The 18,309-nt window shown below is 34.0% G+C and overlaps 1 protein-coding gene and 1 long non-coding RNA gene across 2 annotated transcripts; one reads left to right on the top strand and one right to left on the bottom strand.

Annotated features, from left to right (window-relative positions):
* The first annotated feature begins 181 nt into the window (after positions 1 to 181).
* Positions 182 to 12,550, top strand: LOC125062357 (F-box/LRR-repeat protein 20). The gene is made up of 13 exons (XM_047668220.1): positions 182 to 750; positions 3,049 to 3,162; positions 4,061 to 4,144; positions 4,321 to 4,428; positions 4,826 to 4,923; positions 6,233 to 6,299; positions 6,668 to 6,770; positions 7,306 to 7,391; positions 7,929 to 8,111; positions 8,833 to 8,934; positions 9,562 to 9,649; positions 9,929 to 10,053; positions 10,501 to 12,550. The coding sequence occupies exons 1-13, from the start codon at positions 721 to 723 to the stop codon at positions 10,606 to 10,608; spliced, it is 1,296 nt and encodes a 431-aa protein (XP_047524176.1). The 5' UTR covers positions 182 to 720; the 3' UTR covers positions 10,609 to 12,550.
* A 4,628-nt stretch (positions 12,551 to 17,178) lies between these two features.
* On the bottom strand, positions 17,179 to 17,933 carry LOC125062800. Its single transcript, XR_007119331.1, has 2 exons — positions 17,793 to 17,933; positions 17,179 to 17,706 (listed from the first exon to the last, which is right to left on the bottom strand). It is a non-coding gene; the product is annotated as an uncharacterized LOC125062800 (long non-coding RNA).
* Between the last annotated feature and the right edge of the window lie 376 nt (positions 17,934 to 18,309).

The raw sequence follows: 18,309 nt of genomic DNA, 5'->3' as shown, positions 1-18,309 counted from the left end.
AGATATAGGAATTTAGCAAGAAGTTACGAAATTATCCACCAAATTTTGAATTCGCGCTAAACTGCCGTATGACATCTGTATTCTGTGCTTGCTTGACAAACTAGATATGATGGTATGGTATGGTATGGTTTGTGGACCATATGAACGAATGATAAACCACAAACTAGATATGAACGAATAATAATTACCACATTATAATCAGCAATGTTCATGTTTTCGCGAAACACATTAATCAAAATATTATATTAGTAATAATTATATTGACATAGTTTTTCTGTATTCACGATTTTCTTAATTACAATGCCAGTATGAAGCAAAGTTGTTATTGTCAATGTCATTATTATTATCTGACTTTGAAATTGAATTTTGTTTTGCGTTTCTGAACGATCACAATATATCAGATAATAATATTTGATAAAACAAATCGAAATGAACATTTGTAATGTTGTAAATGTAAATAATTGTAAGCTTCTGTTTTGTTATAGTTAATGGAGCTGATTCTCAATTGAGTTAAAATAAGTTGTATTTTAAATGACAATCATGTTTACTTTCGAATAATTTCCGAACGAATTTCAAAGTAAAACGAAGTCCGAAGAACATACAGTGAAAAAATTAATAACATCGCCCATATTTGCTAAATTTTTCGCTTGTTCCCTGTGTTAGTGTTTAAAAGCGTGCTGATTTTCTTACATAGTGGCTAAAGTGACGCCATACCCCAGTATGAGTTATTCCACTCGGAATAAATTCGAGGTAAGCCATTGATTTTCTTTTGTTTGTATTTTCATAACAGCTGACCCCATCCAGTTTTCTTTGTTCCCACATGCTTTTTTTTAAAGACAATTCTGCCTTTGAACGCAAATCACCGCTATTTATTTATATAGCTCACAATTGCGTAATAAACGTATAGAAGTAGTAGGGAAGGATATTTTCGTCTTATAAAAACATCTTTTATATATATAATTAATCTTTAACCGGTGTAACGACCTAAGTTCAATCAACTCGAGTCAACCGTTACACCAAATTGTGTGAGAACTTGACATAATTTTATGTAATAGACATTAATTAAATAGTGCAGAAATTCATTCATTATAAATATTACATATTGCATTGCATTATCAAGAATATTTTTTAATAAAAATGTAAATAATATGATAGTATAAGGCAAACAAATCTGTTTGTTTTTGAAGTGAAACTTCTTTAGGCGCATGAGGGTAAAATTATATTATTTTTCCTACCACAAATTAAAAATTTGGTGGCATTCATCATCCATGGGTAAATGGAAAATATTTCTGTACCCATTTATTGATCATGTAGGTTTTAATTCCAAGTAAGCAAGTGCCAGAATCGTAAAAAAATACCTTGTGCATTACAAACTCAAGTATACATTGATTTTTAGTTTTTGTCTAAGCTATAACAATACATTGTTTTAAATAATCAACTTTATGATAAGATAAGTGTTATAAAGCGATAAAAGTGATAATTATGTTTACAAACAGTCCTTTATTTTACACGATTTACAACGTAGTTCTACTTGTGTAAATTAATAGTTTATATTTGATTAGTACCACAAAAAGACTAAGACAACTCAGGTTGCTTCTGTTTCTTTGATTGACAAGTAGGCAATTAGCCTTCTGTGGCTGTCACAAGCTGTGATATTATCTTCGTAGTAATATTTTTTACACCATAAAAACAACTGTTATCATCTAGGAGTCGGTTGACCAAAGAAAAGAAAATTTTCAAATAACCTACCTACCTCAATTAGATTGTTGTTCCACCTTTTCTTTGGTCTACCGACTCTTTGGACCTTTCTTTTTTCATTCTTATATTGTATTGTTTTAAATATCTCTTTACTGGATTTGTTCGGATGTACCTATGTATAGCAATAAACAAATGTGGATTTGCACTGCTAGAGAACACCACAATTGGATGACCTTTGATGAAATATAAGCTGTTAATGAATAATAGTTTGCTGATAGATATTAAATATTGATAGAATAATGTTGTATTCGTTTTAGCATGAACATTTAAATCTCAAACCAATGCCAAACAGGTATTAGTGATTTGTAAAAGGGTGGTCTTACTACTAAAAGCAGTTATTTCTTACAAAAGGTTGTATATCTTTGAAGCAGTGATCCATCACGGCTGCGGGTGCCTGCATGTTGCACCGCGCTATATTCCAAAAATTGTTACACCATGGCTATGAGAATATTTAATCACCTTCCTAGATGTTATAGATCGCTGCCATGTAATGTTTTCAAGGGGAAGGTGATTAGGTTTTTATAGTCATGGTGCTTTTATAGCGAGACCGAGTATTTAGACCAGAAGTTTAACAATTACTTATAAATGACTTCTTATTATGACATTCGCATCGCCTATTTATATATGGCTGATTGTGCGGATTTTTTTAAAAAAAAAAGGAACTATTTTATTTATTGAGACGTGTTGTTGACGTGACGTTGCAAGCACTTGTTGTTCTTTTAACCTATTTGAATTTGTTTTCTATAATTACAGCTTAACAATAATTAATAAACAAAACATAGAAAATTAAACAACTTGGATCTTATATCATTGCAAATTAAGTTATGAAATGAGTTATCAATAAGACAGAAAAATTATTAAATAAAGGTACATAAAATTTATTATGCACACGACTTAGGGTCCTTCAAATGTACCTCTTAACAAGTGAGCTATCTGGCAATGTTCATGGGCGGTATCACTGTATAAGTATTATATATCTGTTTATGTATTGTCGATAAGAGATTCTTGCACTGACTTGTTATATATAAAAACTTACGAGGATTAATAGTGTGATTCATCCCTGAGTAAGAAGGAAAACATGATATATTATAAAGGCCGGCAAAGCACCCACTAAAACATGAAGCACCCAGAAATCCATGCCGTGTGTCAGGCACAGGCTGGTCATCTTGTTTCTAATAAACTAACGCCACGTTTTATAGAGATTAACCTCAATATTTGTCTTTATACTGCGACACCATTGCATATGTAGTACTGGCGCTGTGTGGTGATAAAAGGTATGTATTGTTTCAGATCGCGCGGTTTTCGGGCGAAGATGAGAGCCATATAAATAAAAAATTACCAAAAGAATTGCTTCTCCGAATATTGTCTTATTTGGATGTGGTCTCGCTATGTCGCTGTGCACAGGTTAGTAGATATTTTTGCAGTCTAGTCTAAATACTGGAAACTTATCGAGAGATTTAAATTGTTAAGTGTCAAGTCGAGAGTCTTATGTCTTATTCATTACTGACAAATTAAAATCTAAAATACAATATGCTTACTAACTGGCCCGGCAAACGTTGTTTAGCCATTTACAGTGTAAACTCTTTATAACGAATTTCAAGGGAGCAAGCAGTTATTTCGTTATAGGGATTATACAAACAAATGTAACTAAATACAATAATTTCTAATTTTATTACTATCAATAGGTTTGTTTGTTTACGACTGATAATACACGATAGGTGACTGTGGTGCGTTTAGTAACTGAGACCAAAATTTCCTAAAGGCAATATAATCTAAGAATAATGGCACAAGAGTTAATGCAATTAACAATAACAAAGGCGAGACGGCTGTTTATGACCCCACCTCAAAAGTTTAGTTTTGTAAGCTGATTATAAAAACAATTACACTTAAGTATGTTGTTGATGTCAAATATGAAAATATGTTTTCGTTATAGAGAATGGCTGATGCGTTATAAAGTGTGAATTAATGTATGGGTTTTGAGTTACACCAAACATATTAAATCTTTACGTTATAAAGAGTTTTTAGCTACAACGAATGACGTTATAAAGACTTTACACTGTATATTATTTCTAGGAAACATTTTTAATATATAAAAAAATAGGGGTTCGGTCGAGCCATTTTGAAGGAGTTGAATTACAAACACCGTGACACGAGAATTTTATATATATTAGATATTGTTGAATCGAAAGATTGTATTGGATATCTTTTCAAACGAATAATCAAATAACAAACCATGGAAATCGGACGAACAGGACTTTGTTTTAAATAAATAAATTTGTTTAATGTGATTTTATTGTATTAGGTATCTAAATTATGGAATATACTTGCTCTCGATGGCTCCAATTGGCAGAGGATCGATCTTTTCGACTTCCAGAGGGATGTTGAGGTGAGCGTTTATTTAATTTTTATATAGGGCTCCATTAGAACCCTACTATGATAATATTGGCTGTTTAAAAAAAGTTTTAAAGAAATTACGATGTTTTTTTATAAATAAATAAATAAAGTTTTTCTCGTGTAAGTGACATGTGTTGTCAGAAAATAAATCGATGTTTTTGATTCCAGGGGTCTGTTATAGAGAATATATCACATAGATGCGGGGGCTTCCTTCGTCAATTGTCGTTACGTGGGTGCGAGAGCATTGCAGATGGGTCTATGAAGACTCTTGCGCAGGTAATTTATTTCATGTACCATAGAGAGTGTTCAGAGGAGTTGTTCCAATTCTGCAGCTGAGTTTCATCAGACGTGGAGGGGATACGGATGGTATTTCGTATGCCACTAGCGTTTAAAGGCAATTTTTGGGGACCACCACTATGCGGAACCAGAACCACTTTGACGTAGGGTCCCTCGAAGAGGATACTTAGCGAACCCTCTGACACTGAGGGTCCATGAGCGGTATCACTTAACATCAGGTGTGCCCCGTTCTGTTAAAAGATTAAGAGAAAGGCCGGCAACGAACTCGCAAGTCCTCTGGGATTGATTACATTTTATAAAAATGTGCCAAAAGTGTCCAAAGAGGATGCTGGATGAGACCGAGTACGTCGGTGATATATTTGTTGATATTTTTCAGTCTTGCCCCAATATCGAAGATCTGAATTTGAATAAGTGTAAGAAGGTCACGGACCACACATGTCAAGCCCTTGGCAGGAGGTGTAGCAAGCTGCAGAGGTGAGGGCCTAATATTTATACATATTTGGAATTGCCTTAAAATTGAAGAAATTCTATTTTTTTTGAAACGACATTCTCCGATATATATAGCCAAGAATAAGCGTGCCCCAAAAAAGACAACAAATCATTAAACACACCCAAAAAATTATTAAAATATAGAAAAATTGCCAAGAAAGCTTAAAAAATTAAAGAAAAATGATTTTAGTAATCTTTACAAAATAATGGATTTTTATTAGACTATAACTCAAACTCAAACTCAAAATATCTTTATTCAAGTAGGTAACCAAGTACACTTTTGAATAGTCAAGTTAAATTAATCGTAAATTTACATTTACTACCAGTTCGCAAGTCAAGGGCGTAGAGCGGGTAAGAAGAACTGGCAAGAAACTTTCCGCCACTCTTTTTAATCGCCAAGTATTGTCATACAAATTGTTTGAACTGGAGCAATTCAATCCCAAGGATTAGGATCATTTAAGTAGTCCTCAAATTTATAAAAAGCTTTGTTGATTAATTTTCGTTTAACGAGGGCTTTGAATTTATTTAGTGATAATTCTCTAATTTCGCTTGGGAGTTTGTTGTAAAAACGAATACAATTTCCATATAAGGAGTGGTTTATCTTTTGGAGCCTGGTTGGTCGTACACTCAAATTAGTTCTATTTCGCGTATTATACTGGTGAAAGTCACCATTTGTTTTAAAATCGTTTATATTTTTTTGGACATACAACAAGGCTTCAAGAATATATTGACCAGATAGTGACATAATATTTAATTCCTTAAACTTATTCCGTACCGACTCCCTCGGAGAAACACAACAAATACCCCGAACAGCCCGCTTCTGCAGCACAAATATGGATTGAACCTCTGCAGCAGCACCCCACAGTAAAATGCCGTACGACATAACGCTATGAAAGTAGCTATGGTACACAATTTTAGCCGTGTCCTCATCAGTAAACTGTCGGATTTTCTTTACTGCATATGCTGCAGAGCTCAGCCTATTCGAAAGAGTCTCTATATACATATATAATAAAATCCTTCAAAAATTTGGAATGAAAAAAGGGAACACTTATACAAAAAAATATGGATAAATTGCCAAGAATCCTGAAAAAAATTAAAGAAATCAATTATTTTGACCTCTACCAAAAACTGGATTTTTTTTAGTAGTCAAAATTATTCAAAACACACAAAAATATCGAAATATTGCCATAATCGAAAAACTGAAAATTTTATTATGTTAAACCCGGGAATATTATGAAAAAAAAAAACCATTTTTTTATTCCTTTATTTCAAAGAAAACTTTATCGTGTTTCAGAATAAACCTGGACTCGTGTCCAAGTGTAACAGATATATCCTTGAAGGCGCTATCAGATGGATGTCCAGTAAGTAAAATGTCTTGTCTCCAGAAACACAGAGCATACTCCTAAATTCCAAAAGGCCGGCAACGCACCCAATAAAATGTGTGTCCATAGGTGAAAACTGCACTTTTTGCGATTTGTTTGCCTCCTTTGCTATTAAAAAAAGGGTTCGATTCTCGCCGAAACTATAAAAACAAAGATATGCAGTACCAGTTAATGAACCTAAAAAAAATTGTTAATTTTTTAAATATAGTAATTGTATAAAACTATACATTAATTAACATTATTGTTAACTCTTTTTTTTATTTGTTTAGTTACACACTTATTTTATTTATTATAAATAAAAATAAACAAATTGATTAAGTGGAGGTTTAATATTTTGTGTGTTCCAGCTTTTGACACACGTGAATGTGTCGTGGTGTCAGTCGATATCGGAGAATGGGGTTGAGGCTTTGGCGAGGAGCTGTCCGAAATTGAAGAGTTTTATTTGCAGAGGTATTTACTTGACATAAGATATATATTTTTTATATGTGTACCCAATGTATTAGCAGTAACGGAAGAGGCACTTTGACAAAATAAAAAAACAGATTTACTAATGACTAACCAATTAAAAATTCGTAATTTCAAGAACCCAAAACGCAAACAAGATGGCGCCGACTATGACGTATCATGCTTGTAAACACATATACGTCAACGTATTCATAGCAAACATTTTTTATTTCGATTTTTACATAGATATTATCAGGATAGGTGAAAACACATCATCTTCGATTCGTCTGTGGTCATTTGTGTCACGTGACCAAGTATTTTTATATCTGTGCCTCTCTTCTGTATCTGTTTCTTAATAGGCAAGTAGGTGATCAGCCGTCTGAGGCGCGTGGTTCTAATGCCGGTGTTACGATGTTTTCCTTCGAGCGAGTGCTATAGAAAAGACCATTGATGCACAGCCGGGGTTCAAACCTAAGGGATGTGAGTCTGACGCTAAAGAACACTGCTCTAAAGAAATGAAAGCGCCAATTAATATTTTCAGGTTGTAAAAATGTTAACGATCGCGCCGTGTCCTGTCTGGCGACATTCTGTGTAGATCTGGAAGTGCTTAATGTTCAGGGATGCGATGTAAGTATATTATAAGGATTTTTATGTTATGTTTAGGGGGAAAATTATTTTACCAATAGACAGCGTGAGTTGTGTTATAGGCTGAACACAAATGAAAAGACTGTCGTTGTAGTCGGATTTGCAGTTTCTTCCGTACGCTTGACGATGAGAAATGATTCTAGAGGTGGAGCTTGATAAAATGCCTTTTATTTCGTGAAACTCATAAAGTGCTGGACGGAATTTAGTGCGGTTTTTAGCAATATCTAGAATGGTTCATGAGCTAAGGGTAGCTAGTAGTAAAATAATTGAATGGGAATACTGATATAATGTTTCTTTCTCTCAAATTGTGTTGTATCAACACTTAACTTTAATGACAAACACACTTGACGTAATTAGACATTTAAAAGTGCACTGACTTAAATGTAGAATTCACGTCTGTGTGACATTGCATTTTGCTTAAACTACCAATTAAACACGGAACCATGTCAAACAGACCTGACATGATTTGACATTTAAAAGGGAACTGTCAATTAAACACTTTACTTCAATGTCAAACAGAACTTGACAGACGATTCGATATCGAAGCTCGGTGGTGCCATGCGTCGTCTATGCGTGTCGGGTTGTACCCGTCTGACAGACACGTCTCTCTGCGCTTTGGCTACCAAGTGTCCAGATTTGGTCACGTTGGAGTTGGCCCAATGCGCCCAGCTGACGGATGCGGGGTTCCAGGCTCTCGCTAGGGTGAGTAATAATGATACATTTCTATTTTAAATGTTTTTCTCACTTTTCCAATAGCCAGTCGTTTCTTCTATCTCTATAAAGCCACCGTCTTTTTGCCTGCCCATTATTTTCCTGGGTGTTGTATCGTGTTGTCTTTGATGTCCGCCTGTTGTCCAGGTGACATAACTAGCCCATTGCCATTTTGGTTTCCAAGCTGGTGATAGGGTTCGGTTGCTCGTTCATATGTAGAATTCTTAGAAAGAGATATCACCTTTATATTGTATTGTTGGAAAATCGTTTTTTTTTATGGAACAGGAGGTTCATCTGATGTTAAGTGATACCGCCCATAGACACTTGCAAAGCCAGAAGGCTCGCAAGTGCTGGCCTTTTAAGAATTGGTACGTTCCTTTCTTGAAGGATTATGTTAAGTGATACCGCCGCCTATTACTATTGCCAGAGGGATCGCAAATGAATTGCCGGCCTTTTGCTTTTTGCCGGTAAAACACGCTGCAATCCGCCATTTTGAATTATCCCATCCAATTCGACTTAGTGTCAATCAAGATAAAGAGCGTAACCAATCCTTACAAGGCCGGCAACGCACTCGTGAGCCCTCGAGAAATGTTAGTGATTAAAGGCGGCTATTCATAGTGAACCATCTGACATTGAGAGTGCCCATGGGCGGTATCACATAACATTAGGGTGAGCCTCCTGTTAATGTTTTTCTCCTGTAATTTTCTTGCAGAGCTGTCGAATGCTTGAACGAATGGACTTAGAGGAATGTGTACTCATTACTGACACCACCTTGGTGCATTTGGCCATGGGCTGTCCGCGACTAGAGAAACTTGTAAGTATTCTTATGCATTTATTTTAAAAAAGTTTAAATAATACTCTTTGGCAAAGTATGCTTTATACATAAACTTTGGAGTAGCTCCAAGTCAAAGTCAAAAATCATTTATTCATTTCGGTAACACAATGTACACAATACACAATAAAGAAATACATATTAAATACTTCTAATTTTACATTTACTACCAGTTCTTAAATCAAGGGCGTAGAACGGAAGAGAAGAACTGGCAATAAACTCTCCGCCACTCTTTTTAATCGCCTGGAAGCTTCCCGTGTTTTAGGGACAAAAGGGGGGAGGTTTAGAACCACGCGTTATGTAAAAATGGTCACTTGGTGGTTACGTAATGTTACACTAGGAAAAAGGTGGTACAGAAAACGTTGCAGCACTTTAAATGAGGAGCAGTTGGGGTAATATTTGAAGTGAACTGTTAGAGAGGTGGATGGGTAGAATTTCTGGGGGAAAAATTATACAAAATATTTTAGTGTGTATATATAGAGTCCGTATTGCCAGTCTGTCAGAAGTTACACTGTAATTTACACTAAATCTCATGAGTATTGACATTTATAGTGTCAGTATTGACTGTCAGAAGTTACATTGTCAGTAGTGTAAATCAAATATTTTCAGACATTATCACATTGCGAATTAATAACGGATTATGGAATCAAACAACTGTCAATGTCGCCGTGCGCAGCGGAACACCTCACCGTGTTAGGTATGTATTCATTTTCATAGATATTTTTTAATTTTAATGTAGATGTGTCCGCGGGGGATGATATCGCCTTTGTATTTTTCTTATGGAGATGGAAAATATATGATCCAGTTATTCATAAATTTGTGTAACAGAGGTGGACCACCACTCTTGCCTACAGATTCCTGTATTTCGTGATCTTTTTAATAGACCCGGTGATCCGCCTTCTGTGCCTGACACTCGTAACTTTAATGCCAGTATTAGATGCAAGTTGTATGGGACATTTAAAATGGTATTTTACAGGTCTAGATAACTGCCCGTTGGTGACGGATGGCGCGTTAGAGCATTTGATCTCGTGTCACAATCTTCAGCTCATCGAGCTGTACGACTGTCAGATGGTGACGAGGAACGCGATACGAAAATTGAGGGTAAGTATTTTATAAATAGAGGGTAGAGAAGGATGCGCATTTAATTCGCGCTCGGGATGGTTTGTTTTTTAGGCATCTTTTTATACTTGTTACATACACAGAAATGTAGTGGAATTTGCATTGCTGTAAGAGATATTTTGCCAAAGCAGTGTTGGCCTAGTGGCTTCAGCGTGCGACTCTCATCCCTGAGGTCTTAGAACCCTGGCTGTGCACCTATGCACTTTTAATGCGCATTTAACATTAGCTCGTACGAAGGAAAACATCGCGAGGAATCGTGCCTTTGATCCAACACGATGGCGTGTGAAGGCACAGAAGGCTGATCACCGGCTTGCCTATTAGATTGACACATGAAAGAGATCCAGAAATCTGAGGCCCAGACCTAAAAGGTTGTAGCGACACTGATTTGTTTTTTTGTTATTTTTGTTTAAATGTAATCGTTTATTTCAGAATCACCTACCGAACATCAAGGTGCACGCTTATTTCGCGCCCGTGACTCCGCCGGTGGCAGGTGGCGGCGCGAGGCCACGCTACTGCCGCTGTTGTAACATCATATGAAACATACTTCGTATGTTTAGGTAAAGGACTTTACAACTCCACTGACATATCTCATTAGTCACTTTGGTATTTGACATGACGTGTCTATAGTCACTTTGGTATATGTTGTGTCATAGGTCACTTTGGTTTTTGACATTTGTAAGTCACTTTGGTAATTGACATGTTTCATTAGTCACTATGATGTTTGTCAGGCATTGACCATTTATTGTTACGTCAATTGACATATATTGCTATATGTCATTGGTAGCACGGACTGTATTGACACATGTCAATTGTAGTTTAGTGCTTAATCTGTCATCTATATCTAAGATAATATGACATAAATGAAATTTTCATATTAAATTACGGGATTAAAATGCTTTTAATAATAATTATTACATTTATAAAACTGTTTTAACCCTTATAAACTCTATATATATATATATATATAATTCTACTGTATATGTGTATGTCACTGAACTCTTATAAAATGGCTGGGCTGATTTGAATGAATTTTATTGTATGCGTTTGGGTTGCGCCCTGGATTGTTTAGATTCACAAATCTGCCCGTCAGATGGCGTTATAGTCGGTATCTAGTTTATTTATCTTTACAGCAAATAAACAGCTGGTTTATATATAAATCTTTTGAATGGCTGGACAGATTTTGATGACATTTTTTGTGTGTTCAAGTGGAGTCGAGAATGATTTACATTATGTATGTAAGACGTGTGTACAGGACAACGTCTGTCGGACCCTAGCGGGTTTTTTTTAATATATTTTGACGATTTAAGTGGTTGCTGTTTTGGCAAAATTTAATATTTTTTCTATCTCATATTTGTTTTTTTTTCTGGTTTTAATATATTTAAAACAAACTTAAGAGGCTGGAGAGGTCAAAATTTGAAATTTAAAAAAAAAATATTGTAATTGACACCGCTTTTAAATAGGGCCCGTGTATCGTCAAACATAAATATTATTGTCCGTATGAAGTTTGACATATTTGACAGCGCTCAGGACGAGATTGTAACATAAGAGATATGCCCTGAAACATCGCCTATAAGCGATAAGGCGCACTCTTATTGGGTGTGAATTAAAAGTGTGATTCTTAATTTACCAAATCTCCGTTTTTTTACATTACTGGAGGAAACGGACAGGATCATTTGATGTTAAGTGATACCGCCGCCCATGGACACACAATGCCAGAGGGTTCGCAAGTGCGTTGCCGGCCTTAAACTTTTTAGTTGTAAAACTATTATATCTTATATATAGTAAAAAGTTGTTTAACACAATAGCTTCCTTCGAAATGTAAATAATAAAATAATCATTTCACGTTTTTGTACGATAAGCGAGTTGTATAAATGTTGTAAACACAAACGTAAAATAAATGTATATGTCAAACCTGACAACTGTCAGAAGTTATATTGAATTGACATTGGCGATGACATGTGATATCTTGTGTTGTTAATGTTGAGTAATATTAAAACTTGACATTACCGATGACATTTGACAATTGAAATCTGTGTGTAAAGAGAAGTGCCTGGGATTTGAAAATGCTAAAACACCTTTGACGATACCTGATACGATAAGTAATTATATCGTTCGACATCTTGATACTCAGAAAAATAATTTTTTGTCATTAAATGAAATTGCTACTTTTTCATTAATGGTTCTCTTTCTGACTATGAATCTATGAAATGACATGTCATAATTGTCTCGTCAATGTCAGATCTTAAATAAGTTTAACGTAAAATAAGGCGACAATATGCTTATGTATATATTATAATATATCTTTTCGTGTATACTGTAATACTATATGTGATTAGTGGCCGGGTCTTCCGGTAAAAATGGTTAAGAGGTAACGTTTAAGCAGATGCGGTCTGCCCCATAACCTGGGGGGGCATGGGACATATTTTTCTATTTATAATTATTTTTTTACAATAGTGAAATAAATGATGCATTTTATGTTTGTTTTTTGTTTTATTATTTTTATTCATTCTCTAAAATTTTGAACGTTGAAAGAACGAACGAACCTTTTATTTTCTATACGGAGTTGGGAGGTTGGAGGCTAATTTACACATTAAACATAAGTAATATAATGTACTCACTGCGTACCATAATTGTACTTATTTTTGCAAGTAAAAAAATCTATAAAACCATAAATTTTACACTAATACATATAATAAAATAGTCCAATTAAAAAAATGTCTGGTTCTGGTCTATGGATAAAATTATTGACGTGATAACGTCTTTAAAATCGTTTTAGTCGGGTGACATGTTCAGAAACTTGTGTCACACCAAAACCTCACGAGCGCGATCGCAGGTATAACGAGAGAGAGACGGACCGATCTCCCGTCTCATCTCGAGCGCTGCCAGTCATTCCGTGAATGTATGAAGAAAAATGTATATCATAGTCGAATAAGTAAACTTGTCATTTTACACCCGAAATTTATCATCAAAAGTGTGAATAAAACGATAGATGTAATTTAAAATTTGAAAAAATTGTTATCTTCATTAATTCCTTACTTCCCAAAAACTTATATCACCAATAAGACGTTATCACGTAAACATCTCGATCGTAAACCTACTTTACAAACAACCAATATTAGTTAAGAAATTCACATAACGTAATTGTCTTGAATTCAATTTTAATAAAACAGCTGATCGTAATCCGCCATTTTGTCTGTCAAGATTCGACATTTTAATTAATGCTAATTAGAAAATTAAAACGAATTTAAAGTTTAGCTCTGTGGCAGTGTCCTTTTAAAGCTGTATTTCCTCCTGTATTGCGATACTTATTCGTTGAGGAAAGCACCAGATCACCGGCACTATCTACCAGCCCTCAACTTAAATCTTTAATTAGTTGTGCACTTGTACCCCACGACCCAAGAGTCTGTAGGAATAAATAAAAGCCTTTCTCAGAGTTCAAGGAATAAATAAAAACTCGAATTGGTCTTTTAAGTTTTGCGATTCCTTTTTATTTATATATTTTCCTCTGCATCAAATAAACTATTATATACACCAAAAGTGGCTTAACAATCTCGCCACTTCCCATGCCCCACGGGACAGTATCATTATCACTGTGATATTTATTTTGCTACTGTACAACCACATTTCGTGTTCACTACGCACTAGGTTACCAATAAAATTGGTTTACATTACGCGATAAATAAATTAAAATTACTTGATTTTTGTATTTGGGTTAATTATTTGTAATCAATATATGAAAACACTTAAAATAAAATGAATCAGTGGCGTTACCTTTTTAGGTCTGGGCCTCAGATGGGTATCTGTTTCATGATTTGTCAATATAATAGGCAAGTAGCCAGCCTCCTGTGCCTGACACACGCCGTCGTGTGGGGTCTAAAGCAAGCCGGTTTCCTCACGATGTTTTCCTTCGTACGAGCGAATGTTAAATGCGCATTAAAAGTTCATTGGTGCATAATCGGGGTTCTACGATCTCTAAAGCCACTAGGCCAATATTTATAATATTATAAAGTTTTTCGTTGATCAGTTGTTGTATATGTTGAAGGAATTCAAAGAAAACAGAATTATTTATCACGTAATGTTTCGTATATTAGATTACTGTAAATATATATATTATGTGGATTTAAAATTGTTTTATTTAATCCGTAGTCACCATTTTGGATATTTTATAGTACAGGGGGCAAACGTCTTACCAGATGTGAGCACCCACGGAGACTCTTTAATCTTTATGAGAGAGGTGAGAGGGCTCGCAAATGCATTGCCGGCTTTTCAAGAATTTGTACTTTTCTTGAAGGACCACGTTAAATGATATCCGTCACTCATGGACATTCACATTCCCAGATTGAAAAAAAAATGAAATTACGACAGTGTAACCCAAATTAAAAAATCTATAAAGATTCCTATATATAAAATGATTCTTAAAATGCAATGCTTCATCATACTGCAATACTTTATCATTTTAATTCAAGACTTAACAATCGAATTAATGTCTGGCAAATTCATTTTCAGTTTTTCTTATATTTAAATAACATAATATTAAAATTACAGACATTCTAAAATACTTTGAAATTTTTATAAAAATAAAACTTAAAATCGTGTCTGGCACATAGTTAGTAACGTGAATAATGTCTGGCAGTAAAAAAAGTATGTCAGGTAGACGTATTTAAAAACGAAAAATTAAAAATTACGCTTCTTAAAATGCTTTTAAAATCCAGGATCGCAACCGCTACCGCCAGCCAGATTGCCCAGACTCTAACCGGAAGTGCAAGAAGGAAGACATATCACAAAATCAGCTGACCTGAAATTCTTTCTCGAAAACGTTGCTACCTCCCGTACTATAATAAAAGACATTTACTACAAAAGCAAAAGTCGTGTAAAGTTAGAGAGCCAAGGTCCTGAAAGAAATATCAGTAGAGGCGTCAGGGTGACCCCCTATCTGTTTACCTGGGTCAACAAGTTTTATTTATGTAATAGGAGGCAAACGGGCAGGAGGCTCATCTGATGTTAACCGCCGCCCATGGACAGTCATATTGCCAGAAGGCTCACAAGTGCGTTGCCGGCCTTGTCATTATCTTTCTCAACGACAAGACACGAAGATGAGGTTAAAAGACGAGTCAACATAGCCTGGAATAAATTCTGGAGCAATAAAGAAACCCATCAATCAAAATTACTTAAGAAAAAAATAATAGACTCATATTTCCTACCTTGTCTAACATATGGCCAGACATGGATTTACAATAACTACACCAAAAACAAAATACAAGTGCGCAGAGAGCGATGGAAAGGAGTCTACTAAACATACAAAGACAACACCGGAAAAAAAATACGGAAATAAGGAAAACAACAAAAATAATAGACGCTTTAGAATATTCTCAAAAACAAAAATGGAATTGCACGCATGGACAAGGAAAATGGACACCAAGGGTAACTACCTGGCAACAAATAAAAGATTAGAAGGTAGAAAAAGAGAAGCTGGTGAAAATTGGTTCACCAAAGCAAAAGACAGCGATCTGGAGCAAAATGGAGGAGGCTTTTACACGTAGAGGGGTCCATAATGATTTATAAAAATGATTTTGATATTGATTCTTTTTAATTTATTTATCATTTAGAATGTAATATACATTAAAATTATTAATAATAATTGGTATTAAAATTTAAGAATTATTAATAGTAAGGGTCGGTTTTTTGATCCGTAGTTAACTCAACTATTGGTTAAAAATCCTTACTAATAGTTAAATATCAGCAAAATGCGTTTTTTGATCCGTGGTAACAGCATCCAATGGTAAAATATCTAACCATTTGTCAAAAAAGTTAACTACTCAGTATCGGAGGGTTAAAAAGATGGCCGCTGGTAATTTATATAGTAACAGCTGTTTGTCACAGAAATCAAACTATGATAAATACGTTTATTACTATCTAATGATGAATTTAGACATATTGAGATACTTTAATTAATGAGACGATGAAGAAGACGATAATATTATATGAGAATGTGTTAATGAGTGACCAAAAATATTTAGGCAATGTCATCCGCCATTAGAAACCTGGGATGATGTAGATTTTTGTCACTGTTACCCCCTATCGAAGGGAACAGTGCTCTGGATTGTTACTGAAATTGGGAATGATCTTAAACTGCCAATGAACAAGAGTATATATAGACAGCAGCTCATAGAAAACCTATTTTGCTTCATTACTAGCTACAGAACCGCAGCAGTATACAATTAAGTATATTACTAATTCATTATGTGTTTTATTGCCTATAATATTAACTTATAATTATTATAATTAAATAAAATACAAGAACAAGAGTATATATAGACAGCAGCTCATACAAACCTATTTTGCTTCATTACTAGCTACAGAACCGCAGCAGTATACAATTAAGTATATTACTAATTCATTATGTGTTTTATTGCCTATAATATTAACTTATAATTATTATAATTAAATAAAATACAAGAACAAGAGTATATATAGACAGCAGCTCATACAAACCTATTTTGCTTCATTACTAGCTACAGAACCGCAGCAGTATACAATTAAGTATATTACTAATTCATTATGTGTTTTATTGCCTATAATATTAACTTTTAATTATTATAATTAAATAAAATACAAGAACAAGAGTATATATAGACAGCAGCTCATACAAACCTATTTTGCTTCATTACTAGCTACAGAACCGCAGCAGTATACAATTAAGTATATTACTAATTCATTATGACGTGTTTTATTGCCTATAATATTAACTTATAATTATTATAAGTTAATATTATAGGCAATAAAATACATAATGAATTAGAGTTAATATTATTTATATATTACTAATAATATTAACTTATAATTATTATAAGTATATACAAGTATGTACTTATACTAAAAACTACAGCTACACATTAGTTAGGGACCTATGATATTCTTTAGGGCTTTTATTACATTTGTGAGTTAGCATCTACCTACTTTATTACAAGAATTTATAAATAAAACATGTGACTTGATTAATAAACTGTTTAATTATAACTTAAATACAAACCATTTTTATTAAAAAAACATTACAAAATTTACATGAAACCCTAAAGTAGCAATTAAATATTTTCTAATTGTTCCTTCTTGCATTTCACCTCAATTTGATGCAACTCTTTTTGCTGCTACATATACTTATTGTGCCTTTCTTCCATCTGCTGCATCACTTTTTGGTGCACCTCCTCTTTATGCAGTATGCATTTTGGTGGGCCTCTCATTGGTGCAGCAAATGTTTTTGATGCTCTTCCTTAGCATAATTGAACAAATCATCCTCTCTTATTTGTCTTTGTTTCAAAAACTCAATTTTTTTTATCCGTGTGGATCATAATCCGCTTCCTTGTTTTCAAAGGGTTAAAAAAAAATTTCTTTTTGTTGTAGGACACAGCTATACAAGAATAAATATAAAAATGTGCCTACACCTTCATTAAATGTATATTAAATTTAACACTTCGGTGTCTAGACCCATCTGAGTTGAAAACGTCACAGAGATTTCCAAGCTGCATCTTTTTGTAGATTGCTGCAGTGATCAGTTGTTTGCAGGTTACGACTGTGTAATCCTTGAGAAGCATCACCAGTTTGGCAGTTTCTTTTTTGGCGAAGTTAGCAGTATGGTCCCTTTAACAAAACATAAATGTATTACTTTCTATTACGAAACACAAGATAAACCGGAATAAATAACACGAAAATATGTTTTTACTTACTTATTTGACCGTTGGCTGTTTGCGGACATCGTTATTTATATATTTAAGTATCGTAAAAGGTGTAAACCGTATTAAAAAACAGAAAAACAACTTTATTTATATCGTGTTATTTAGATTAATTTGACAGTTGACACTTTCAAAATGCAAATAACGAATGAAGATGGCAAAAATGGATTTCATTCACTCAATATGTCTAGTGTTGTCATACAAAATAAATGTTCCCCACAAAAAAGAACCACATTTTTTGGGATGTCATTGCTCATTGCACTGGCAACAAATTGACAAATTGTTAATTTTAACTATAGTTAAAAAAGGCATTGAAAAACGCATTTACGATTTTACCAATGGTTATTCATTTGACTATAGTTAATGTAACAAATGGTAAAACCATTTTTTACTACGGATCAAAAAACTGGCCCTAAGTAATATTTTTTATGCACGCACAATGCACATATTATGTCATAATTAATCACATGATATACTTGTTTAATATATTATTTATTATGAAAATAAATAG

The sequence above is a fragment of the Pieris napi genome, chromosome Z, assembly GCF_905475465.1.
Source record: "Pieris napi chromosome Z, ilPieNapi1.2, whole genome shotgun sequence".
Lineage (NCBI taxonomy): Eukaryota > Metazoa > Arthropoda > Insecta > Lepidoptera > Pieridae > Pieris > Pieris napi.
Note: the sequence above shows the minus strand (reverse complement) of the source record. Positions and strands in the feature narration are given on the sequence as shown.

Bases quoted from the DNA above. Each gene is read 5' to 3' on its own strand.
- LOC125062357 (XM_047668220.1), top strand. From the start codon at position 721: ATGAGTTATTCCACTCGGAATAAATTCGAG. The intron at 7,392-7,928 runs GTAAGTATATTA...AATGTCAAACAG, and splicing joins TTAATGTTCAGGGATGCGAT to AACTTGACAGACGATTCGAT. The intron at 9,650-9,928 runs GTATGTATTCAT...GGTATTTTACAG, and splicing joins GGAACACCTCACCGTGTTAG to GTCTAGATAACTGCCCGTTG.